Below are 12,083 nucleotides of genomic sequence, written 5' to 3'. Positions count from 1 at the left end.
CATGCACACAGCAAGTATAAACAAACACCCTGAAGAAAGCCTGTGTACCACCTTTCTTTGGAGATTCCAGAGAACTCTGGGTTATCTGTTGCTCTTCCATGCCACTGCAATTCCTGGTGCCATCTGTTAGTGGTTTGCCCCTGATTTTTCTGGTCCTAAAATAAACTTGCTTCAGATTCTGTTTGTTTGTTTGTTTACATCCCAAACACAGCCCCCTTCCTCTTTTCCCACTCCCACCCTCTTCCCCCTTTCCCTTGTCTTCAGATTTTTTAAGCCTTTTGTGTTCTGATTCAGGGTCTTGCAGTGTAGTGGCCCTGGCTGGACTTGATTGCCAAACCCACCTCTGAGCTCTTACTAGAGTGAAGGGAATAAAGTAGCAAAAGGAAGAGTTTATGGAACAAAAATATCTTTATCTTAAACACTCTAGTTCTCTCTACCATGTGTAAATGCATGTCTATCCAAATCATCCTATAAAAGATACCCCAGATTTGGGTTTCCATAACATGACTATTTCAAAGGAAACAGGTTAATTAATGAGTTCTAACAGCCAGTTCTAGACTGATACAGTTACACATGCAACATTACAGACTTTTTAAACTTGTATATAATACACTTAAAAACAAACAAACAAGCTTGGGTTTTAGCTAGAGATCCAACCCAAAGCCTTATGTGTGCTGGCGAGAGCTCTAGCATTGAACTGTATACATGCTTTCAGAGACATTTGGTGGAAGATGACGTATTGTTTTTCTCTTAATTTGGATTTCAGGTTAATGTTTTTAAGGATCCAGTTGCTGATCCCAACAAAAGGTCAAAAAAGGGCCGGTTGTCTTTACACAGGACGCCCACGGGAAACTTCGTTACACTGGAGGAAGGGAAAGGGGACCTTGAGGAATATGGCCAAGTAAGTGTCGTCTGACTGGAGTTTTCACAACAGCACTGAACTGGCTTTTCAAATTAAGAAAAAGGAGTTTTATGTTACACTTTGACATTGTTTTCACAACAGTTTTCTGGCATTGAAATAATTTTTTTTCCACAGTGACCAGCATGATAGATATTGATGACCTTTAACAGGCTTTTGTACGTATTTGGTCTTAATCTTACTGTCAGCTAGCAGTGACTCATTTCTGGAGAAGCATAGCAAAGAATACTTGGTTTAGATGTTGCTATTGGACTTCACATAACTACTTGTATTATTGAAAAATATTGTAATTTTATAATAGACCAAATAACCATATACCAAACTTTTTGAAAAGATGTGTTTAGAACTTAATGACTGTTTTAGAAGGTTTTCATGAGTCTCAAGAAATTCTGAGCTTAAAAAAAAGCTAGTTGTCTTAGTATCATAGAAATGGAGTGGGTCATTCAGATTATATAATTAGCAGATGGGAAAGCTGTAACTGAGTTTTTTTTATTCTAGTTAACCAAACTGGAAACATCATCCAGTATGTGTGCTGACATAGGTCATGTGACCTGATGGCTTTCAGCATAAGCACACTTAAAACTGTGTACGAAAGGGTTAAAAGACGATGGATGCCGAAGCCACTAGATGGAAGGAGGGATGCAGTTGGAGAGGAAAAGCGTGTCATGAGTGTTTGTGTTCTCCACAAACAAAGGCGCATTTAGTGCTGTTGTGATGCTTTGGTACTGTGCAAATTAGACTGCTTCAACAACTATGTCTTCTAAGGTTTGGGGTTGGAATTAATAAGATAATCTTTTTGTAAAAACCATGTGAACTTGTACATTAGGCTTTTAGATATGTAGTCCACCAGCCGTGCTTTGAGAAGGTTTCACGTAACAATTGGAGCTACCAAGGTTCTGCTGTATTGGGTCATCTCAAATGAGGCAAAGCCAGTTGAGGTGATGTGAAAGGAAATACGTGTGTGAGCATCAGTCCAGTCTGCTGTCCAGTCAGAGTACAATGGTAATGATCGTGGAGACATTTTGGTTAGCACATAAAACCCAGCATTCTCTGCTAGTTTATATTGAAACTTATAAAAGAAAATGCTACATCTAGAACACTGTCATTTGGAGCACACAATATTCCAGCTAGTATTGTGTCTCATGAGAAAGGAAATTAAGATGAGCTTCAGTGGGTTTTTCATGTAGAAACTGGGCTTTGCAGAGCCCAAGGAAGATCCAGCCCTCGTGCTCTGCTTAGTCCTCAGTGACTTTGAAGGAACAGCCTTCATGTACCTTGGTCACTATAATGAGACAGAAATCAATACCTGACTGTCTCTATCTTGTGTTTGGGAATCTGATCCCTTTTTTAAGGCCAAAATTGAATGGCTAACACATTTATTAAACTTGCAGAATGATAGGTCTAGGTTGTTGGCCAGATTTTATGAATAATAATTGCTAGGGCCACCTCCAAGCAAACATATTTCTTCAATAGTGAAAAGATGAAGCATCTGTTGTTTTGTTTCTCCTTTTAAGAAAACAGGCCTAAGAATGTTTTCTCATAATCTTACTATTATAAGTTGACCTCTTAGGTAAATTCATCAAAGCATGACTTGAATATTTGGTAATGGTCTTTTTAATAATGAAATTTACATTCTACAGGATCTTCTCCATACAGTTTTCAAGAATGGGAAGGTGACAAAAAGCTATTCATTTGATGAAGTCAGAAAAAATGCACAGCTGAACATCGAGCAGGATGTGGCACCTCACTAGGCTTGTTCAGCCTGCTTGTTATGTGTGCAGTGTGTGTAGACGTACATGCACGTGTGTGTGTGCCTGTGTGTGTGGAATAACATGTCCATTGTACAGATGTGTGGGTTTGTGTTTATAATACATTGCAGCCAGATTATTTGTTGGTTTATGGACATACTGCCCTTTTTATTTTCTTTTTCTCAGTGTTTAGATGATCTCAAATTAGGAAAGACTTATAACCATGTACAAGATTAATGGCTAAAGTAAGCTTTTTAGGGCCCTTTGCTAATAGATAGTAACTCAATCTGGTGTTGATCTTTTCACAAATAACAGAACCAAGAAACTTTTATATATAACTACAGATCACATAAAACAGATTTGCATAAAATTACCATGACTGCTTTATGTTTATATTTAACTTGTATTTTTGTACAAACGAGATTGTGTAAGATATATTTAAAGTTTCAGTGATTTAACAGTCGTTTCCAACTTTTCATGATTTTTATGAGCACAGACTTTCAAGAAAATACTTGAAAATAAATTACATTGCCTTTTGTCCATTAATCAGCAAATAAAACATGGCCTTAACGAAGTTGTTTGTGTTGTTGTACATTTGGAAATTATGTCAGGACATATACCCAACAGAATTACTAATCTCACTGCCCTTGTAGAATTTGCATTAGTCATTCTACATCGAAGAGAATAATGATTCTTACTCGAGTGTCTAGGCATTGTACAGTTCTTCACCTTGGTCATTGTATTGTACCAGTGATGCCAAATTCGAAAGGCCTGTTCTGCAATTTTATATGTCAGATATTGCCTGTGGCTCTAATTGCACCTCAAGATTTTAAGGAGATAATGTTTTTAGAGAGAATTTCTGCTTCCACTATAGACTATATACATAAATGTAAAATATTAAAGTGGAAGCAGTGTATTTTAAAGTAATTACACTTCTGAATTTATTTTTCATATTCTAGAGTTGGTATGACTTAAATGAATTGCTGGAGTGGGTAGTGAGTGTGTTTATTTTAAATGTCTTGATTCTGTTATATTTTCATTAAGTTTTTTAAAAATTAAATTGGATATTAAACTGTATGGACATCATTTATTTTTAAATGATTTAAAATCATTTAATTTTAAATTAAACCCTTAGTAACTAATACTTAGGCAATTTCTCGATGTTATCCCCAATGGAAAACATAATTAATTCTTACTAGAAGAAGATTATTTAATGCAGAGATTTAGCCAAATTTAAAATATTCATCACCTGTGTTCATATGATTTACTGCTAGATCCTGAGTCAGCCATCACACCCAACAAGACACTAACCTCTTGGAGGTGACACTGCATCAGTTCTAAGGTGGGGTTGGCCAGTTCCCTGCAGGCCAACTTCACACTGCTCCTTCATTTGTAATTACACCCTGCCTAAGGCTGCCTCCCATTTCAGTGGCAGAAACTGAGTAGTTGCAGTAAAGACAAATAGTCCACAAAGCCTGGAATGTGCACTTCTGAGTTCACTAAACAAACACAGAAAGCTCGCTGGCCTGTGTTCTAAGAAAGGAGCCTGCCTTTGCATCTTAAGAGAAATGTTGGTTTTTCTGGGAGGGGAGGAAGGTGAATTTATGGAGTTTTTCCTCTTTCTCATTTAAGAATCTGATACCAGAAACCTCATTTAGAAAAGTTTTAACAACTTGCCATTAAGATGAAGTTTTATAAGCCATAAATCATCTAAAACAGTTATGTGAGAAAGCATATTAATAATGAGATAAATTAGAAGTTTTTGCACAGTGAGCAGTACTCAGTCTTAGTAATCCTTATCCTGTAATACATGGTCTAAAATACATATATTTTAAACTGATTTTTTTTTTTAATGTAGCCAAGTAGTCTGGGTGTGGTGTGCTACATGCCTGTAGTCCCAGAACTGAAGTGGAGACAGAGAAATCAGAACCCAGCATCATCCTTGACTTCATAGCAAAGTCCAGGCTAGCCTGTGCTACCTGGCTCAAGAAAATTAAAATGTCCCTAAGATGAATAGCACTAAAAAGGCATGTCCTGGATGAGGTAGGGATAGGCAGTGGTAATCACAGTACTTGAGAGGTACATACACAGGAGGATTGTTGAGTTCAAAACCAGCCTGAGCTATATAGACCCTAGACTCTAATCCCAGAAAGGAGAGATACAGCTTCACAAAATATGCTACAAGGCTTACAGAATACTACAGAAAATTGCCATTAATATCACACTACAATCAGTATGTTTGTGTTATGTGAACTCCACCAGCTCCACATAGCAGTTTTGTCTGGAAACATACAGTGAAGACTAGTGGACTCCGTTTGTGTACATTGTGGGTCCAGAAGTGGAGTGAGCATTTATCTTGGCTCGGTACCCTTGGAACTGATTAATTTTTAATTTCTGTCACGAAGCAGTATTTAGCCATCCCCATTCTGAATACCAAATGGTTAACATGAATGTCAAATGGAGTTAATTCGTGTGTCACCCTTAGATTGGCCTGACCATCCCTGACAAAAGCAAATTGCATATGCAGATTTATGACACTAGACTCAATTCATGACTTTAAGCAGGCAGTAGGATTTTGTGTTAAGGCTTCTATTTGTACCCTAAACTTAAAAAGGTTTTTATGAGTAGTCCTTCCTTCCTTCCTTCCTTTCTTCCTTCCTTGAAACAAAAAAGCTTTTATAGTGAAATCCATCTTGGAAAATTAGAGAAAAATAGCAAGATATTTGTTGTTGTATTTACCATAATTTAGAACTCAAGATGAAACTAGAGTTTTGTAGTTTTACATTCCTTTTTAACCCATTCAGTGGAGACTATCAAACTTTCGAACAAGTTGTATGTTAAGTCAATTCTAATATGTACTCAGCATCAAAGACAAACATGTAATAAACATGGAAATAAAATCTAGTTCTATTAGTGAAATGTTAAATTTGACTGTGTGTGTCAAGTGCCATTTCCAGACCTACCTCTTCTAGGTATCTCCGAAGAAGTAGAGGATGAGAGAGGCAGGCATGTTGAGGATCACACCGTTTTCAGCCCTCAGCAGCTCTGGATAGCAGAACCATTTACTAAGAGTGGTGGGGGTTCGGGGGACTTGGGGACATTTAGATGCAGAGAGTAAATGGTTATTTGGAGAACACAGAGTTGGATACAGGAAGTCCTCTAGGTAGGGTGTGTGTGTGTGTGTGTGCGCGCGTGCGTGCGTGCATGCGTGCGTGCGCTCATGTTCAATGGAGGAGACAACTCTGAAGAGTGTGGAGAAGTTGGCAACACCCATTCCACCCCTTCTGGCAATGCAACCCACTATCTGGTTTGCAAATAATTTTATTGGAACATAGCACTGCCCATTCATTTAGTTATGGTCACCGTTGTTTTCATGCCTTAGCGTGCTATGGTGGTAAGGATTGAGTAGTTGAAACACAAGCTAGAGCCTGAAAGCTGAGATACTCCACTACCTTACATTTTCCAGAAAAGGAATCTCAACCTAATACAGAACGACTCAAGACCAACTTGCGGTGAACTTCTGAAGGTTACGGGGCATAAGCATAAGCAAACAAAGGATACTGATCAGCATCATAAAGAGAAAGAAGTAATAATAGAATCACAGGAAAGTTTTGTCTGGGGAGAGACAGCTTAGTAAGTAGAAAGGCATGCTACACAAGCCTGGAGACCCAAGTTCAAATCCTCAGCCCTCAGAGTTGATGACAGCTGTGGACCCTCTTCCCATAAAACATCTTAATTGCGAATACATAAACACAATGGACCTGCTCTAAGCTTCCTGGTTTCACTGACTCACTCCCTGGGTCATGGCTGTTAGGGATAGAAATTAAGCTCAAGAGCTGAAAGCAAGAAGCCCAGAAGCAGCTGTGTGCTTTGGACTCTGAACAGCACTATAGAGGTGAAGCAGGAGGGTGGTGAGTTTGCGGTCAGCCTGAGTTAGCTAGTGAAATCCTGTCTACATCTCCCCAGAAGAAAAAAAAGTCTGACCAAATGATGTAGGAGACTGAAAACACCTGACATCTGTGCAAGTAAGCAGCACCAAGCACTCACTGGTTTCCGAGGACTGGACCAAGCAGCAAAGAAATTACAAGGTCAGAGTCTAAGTACAGATGGAAGGTCAACAAACAGCAAACTTTTGCCTAGAGATGTTCTCCAAAATGGGGTAAACTAAATGTTTAGGGCCATGATGGACAGAGATGCTGCTGCTCTAAAACAGGCTCCCTAGGAGTCTACCCCACCCTTCAGGATGACCATGAGCCAGTAGACCTTCCAGCCCCTGGGACACTCCACGGAAAGCTGCTCACACTCCGAGCAGGAAATTATAAAAGGCAAAGCTTAGCTGTCACTGCAGTCCAGATCTCATTCTTGTGTATTAGTAGACTGTCGGACTAAGAACGGTCAGAATCCCTTAGTGGTTCGGTGAGTTATGAAAATAATGTTCTAAAGAAATGTGAACAACTCACAGAATAATCACACAAAATACTACTAACAAAGCAGGGGCTTCAGGCATGAGTTAGGAAACAGATTGGTATGTTCTTTAAAAATGAAAAATGCTGGGCATGGTAGTGCACATTTGTAATCCCAACAGGCAGGGAGGCAGAGGCAGGCAGATCTCTGAGTTCCAGGCCAGCCTGGTCTACAAAACAAGTCCGGGACAGCCAAGGTTATACAAAGAAACCGTATCTCAAAAATAAATAATTTTTTTTTTACAAAATCACTTTGAAACAGACGCCAGAAATGAGATTTTAAATGTCGTAATATTTGAAAAGAGGATTGATAGAATGTGAGAATTAAAAGTGCAAAGCTACTGAGGGGACCAATGACTTGGCAGGTCAGAAGGAATTGTTCAGCATAGGAAGAAATAGAAGTTAAGCAATTAAAAACCAAAAGCTGAAAAAGGCCCAACATTAGTTTTAGTAGTGTTCTAGAATAGAAAAAAGAAGGGTAGAGGATATATTTTAAGAACTTGGACTTCAGCAAGAATTAGCATGTCACAAACACATTACATAATGTGATGGTTTGGATAGGTATGGACCCCGCAGATTAATGTGTTTGAATGTTTGGCCATAGGGAGTGGCAGTACTAGGAGGTGTGGCCTTGGAAGTGTGTCATGGAGGAAGGGCTTTGAGGTCTTAAATGCTCAAGTTATGCCCAGCGTGAAACACATCCAGTCTCCTCACTGTCTTCAGATCAAGATGTAGAACTCTGAGTTCCTCCAACACTGCGTCTGTGTGCATGCTGCCATGCTTCCCGCCATGACAGTAACGAACTGAGACTAAAAACAAACCCCTAATTAAATATGATTAAATATGGTGTCTCTTAACAGCAATAAAACCCTAAGACTCATGCATACATACATACACACATACACAACATGTACATATACTATACATACACAGGCAGACATATGACACTAAGCACATAAGACCAGTGCAGCAGAATTGAGAACTTGGAAATTAAATCCATGCAGCAATGAAGAAAAGACAGCCTCTTTAACAAATAGTTCCAGGAAATGGGATGCCCAAGTGTAGGAAAATGAAACTGGAACTGTATTTTTCCATCCTGTATCAAAATAAGCTCCAAATGAATAAAAAAACCTCAATGTAAGAGAAAGTGGAAGTGAAACAGTAGAAGACGTGAGTACAGGCACAAATAGGACGTGGGAGCTCAAGAATCAAAGCAAAGACTGCATGGGACCTCCAAAGTGGGAGATCTTTGCTGTTCATCTAAGAGGAGGTGAGTATCCAGAACATACAGAGAACTCAAAAAATAAACCACAAAACTACTTTCAAAAGAGCAAGAATTGAACAGACTTCAAAAGTAGTAGAATTCTTCAATAAGTAAATGCATGGGGAAAAGGTTGAGTATTCTCAGCCATCAGGGAAATACAAAGTGAAGCAACAGAGAAACCACCTATCCTAGTCAGAGTGGTTGTTATCAAAGATATAGAAACAGAAGCTGGAAGAGAGGGAAAATGGGGCCCCTTGCATGCTGTTGGGAGTGTACATCAGTGCTGCCACAATGGAAGGCAGTATGGAGGTTTTACACACATATCTTTTAAGTTGAAATTACCACTTGGGTATATACTCAGTTGCAATCATATTAAAAGGTATGTGCTCACTCGTATATTGCTACACTGTTTACAATAGCCCAGTTATGGAATCATCTTAACAGCAAGTGTGTGTATACACAGTGCTTTTGATTCAGCCATAAAGAGCAGCAAATGTCATTTGCAGGAAAATGGACGGAGCTGGAGACCATCAAGTGAGGGAAAAGTAAGTCAGGCTTGGACAGGTAGTGAAAGTTCCTTCTCGTATGCAGAATCTTTTTTTTTTTTTTTTAAGTATGAATGCAGAGGAGGGGGCTATCTAGGAGGAGGAATCAAACCAACCAGAGGTAGACAGAATGGTTGAATAGGATCAAAGTACATTGTATACTCTTTTTAAATGTCTTAACAAAGGCTGAGGTAGAAGGATCACAGATTGGGCCAGCCTGGGGAGCAGAGTGAGGCCCTGTCTTGAAAGTCCATACTTTGTACAAGTAATAATAAATGGTTGTTTTTCATAAAGCCTCAGGACTCACCTGAACTCAGGGGAAGCAACCATCTAAAGATTAACTAAGTCTCAATGAATCCGCAGCAAAATCAACTCCCATCCAGACAGGAGAGTGGAACTGCAGCCTGGAGTTGCAGAGGGCGTCTTTGAAAGGCACAGGGTCGGGGGTACAGATCTGAGCAAAGCACAGTGATTAACACACATGGAAATGTATAAGCCCATTATTTCATGCACTTGCTAATAAAAATATTGGTGAAGGCCAGAACAAAGCACGTTCTAAGGAAAGAAGCTACTACTGCCCCAGCAGTTGCAGTGGATGCCCGTCTCTGAACTGGGAAGTCATTCCCAAGACAACCTTGTTCCTGCTGAACCAGTTTCAGGAATAAGAATAAACAGTTCTGTCACAGCACCAAAAACTGTGGCATTTTCTGCATGCCATGATTTTGGAAAATTCTGCAGGATAAAGGGAGGAGGAGCAATCAGCAGAACAGAGAGTAAACCCAGGAGATCCTGACTATGTGAAACAACAGTGAGAAGCAATATGCCCAGAATTTACTTAAACAGGATTGGCACCAAAATAGCACAAATCAGTAGCAAATTGGAATTAGGTGTTCTGAGTGCTTTAGTTATCAGGAAGGCTGGCTAAAGCTACTCATCCATCTTATAGTGTAAGGTGCATGTACAAGCTGAACAAACATGGAAGTTTGGCATGGAAGTAAGTATATCGCTTTCAGACCAACAGGAAAAAGTCAAATGTTCTATTTTTTAATAAACAAGAAAAGCAGGTGAAACAATTAACCAAAAAGCAAGATTAATCATAACTTTTATGTATATAATGTGAACCATACATACCCTAAAGGTATTAAAAGGTAGACCTGTTTGCCACTTTAAAAAGCCACATCTGAGACAAGGATGGAATGTCTTTAAAGGGACAGTGGCTGGAGCCATAGCTGCACTTTTTCCTGTGGTCAGATGGCTTGTGTGTTCAGGGTTGCTGACGTCACTCATCCCCAGAATAGTGTGCCAGCAAAGTGTGGTGCCCAAAAGGAACAGAGCATTCCAACACCAGGCTGTGGCTTATTTACTAAGCCTTGAGGAAAATAAAGCTTCAGACAGTGCCCGCTCTTCTCAAATGAGCCATGTTTGGAAATGTCAGAGGGTAGTCAGTGCAGGAAAAGATGCATATAAGACACAGTGCTGCTCTTCACCGTGTTTCTAGAGTCTCGTGCTTCCGCTGTTGTTTCCTCATGCACATTTTCTGCACTTGTGTGGGATTATAGTCTATCAGTCTTTCATTGATAGGTGGGTGGTGAAAGGGACATTCCATCAGGTTACCTATGGGTTTTTCTGAACTTCACACATCTACTCCAAAAATCTGATACATGCCACAAAATGACAGTAGGAAGGTCTTGGTCAAATACCTGGTTGAGAACCACTGTTGTGTGCAGAGCACCTCCCCAGCTTTGGAGCAGGATTTCACCCCTAGGACCAATGGATGCCCTTTATCCCTGTGTTAGTAGTGCTCTCTCTCCTGCTTAGGGAACAAGGCTCAGCACAAGATGGCCGCAAGTGGTCCTCTGAGGCTCATAAAACTTGTCATCACCCTAGCCTGCCTGTGGATGGAAAGGTCACTGTGTTTTTCCTCCGGGTAGCAGAATATAACTTAACTGAGAAAGACATTTTGCATCATTCTCAGTCTGCAAATCTAGTGACCAGTCCAAACACATCTTCTCCTGCCTTTGGTAAACAACAACTCTAAGGAGGCTGTATCATAAAATTTACATCCATAAAAAATTCTAGAGTTTTCTGACTTACTCTTATTCTCCGTAGTATATAAAAGTATTGCTTTTATTATCAAGCAAGGAAAACAGTATTATACATTGCCAGTTCTAGCTGGGTGGCGTGCCCAGGCCTTCTCAGGAAATGAGGCGTGTCTCTAATTGCTAGTGGTGGGTGAGCAGAGCTTTCTGTTCTCCAGGGCTCCGAGCCCACTGCGGGGGATGGGTAGTGAACCGAACAACAACTGGCCTTACTGTTTGTGTATGAGAATGCAGGAAGCGGGAGAGGGGGCGGGTAGGTAAATATCTCATCCCTCTTAGGTGGCTTTGAAACAAAGAACAAAACAATATATACATAATTGTGGAAAACTGTAATACACATAACAGACATCCTGAGTAGTTGAAGATTATTTCAGGGCCGCTAAGCCAAGTGACAGGAACTTGACAAGTGACATTTTTGACTCCTTTGCTGGAACTGTCTCTTTGGTAGGAGGCCTTGCCTAGTTCCGCTCACTAAATTAGAATGTGTGCTTCAGGTCTAACCTGAGGCTTGGCCTACGGAGCACACGCAGCTCTCACATACCCATGCTCACGGGATGCTCATTATCCCGAGCCCTGCCGCACACCCCCTCCCCACCTAACACCATCCAGCCACGGTTCATTCTCTACCCACTTCTGCTCGGTATGCCCCAAGCCCTCATTTGCCTCAAGCCAAAAACTGGTACTTTTTAAGACAAAAACAAAAATAATGATAATAATAATTAAGAGCAACCAGTCAGCCATTCGGCTGCATCTTGTGGAAAATTCCAAACACAACATTTCCTCCTTTTGTTCTAGAAAGGGCTCTGTACAGGAAGGCTGTTTGGCTCCTAGGCTGCCTCTCATGGTCCTGACTGTATTCACCAACCACATCAAAATGGGCCTCCTCGCTTTCTGTCTACACATAGCATCTCTCTCCACATCTGGTTTTCTTGTCTCTTCCTCCAGAAGGCCCAGGAAACATGCTCGTGAACGTATGCACACATCTCCTTGGTTCTGCCCTACTCGGAAATGGCTGGCCACTGTGTGCTGTGTGTGCATATTATCA

At 40.4% G+C, this 12,083-nt stretch overlaps 1 protein-coding gene across 1 annotated transcript in view; it reads left to right on the top strand.

Annotated features, from left to right (window-relative positions):
• Positions 1–3,744, top strand: part of NAMPT (nicotinamide phosphoribosyltransferase) — a 34,028-nt gene extending 30,284 nt beyond the window's left edge. Inside the window, exons 10-11 of the mRNA XM_084791220.1 lie at positions 767–901; positions 2,560–3,744. Coding sequence (XP_084647346.1) covers positions 767–901; positions 2,560–2,670 — 246 coding nt within the window. The 3' untranslated portion in view covers positions 2,671–3,744. The remainder of the gene's footprint in view (positions 1–766; positions 902–2,559) is intronic.
• The last annotated feature ends 8,339 nt before the right edge of the window (positions 3,745–12,083 follow it).

This window comes from Acomys minous (genome assembly GCF_964271855.1).
Source record: "Acomys minous genome assembly, chromosome: 8".
Taxonomy (NCBI): domain Eukaryota; kingdom Metazoa; phylum Chordata; class Mammalia; order Rodentia; family Muridae; genus Acomys; species Acomys minous.
This window is presented reverse-complemented; position numbering and strand designations above follow the sequence as displayed.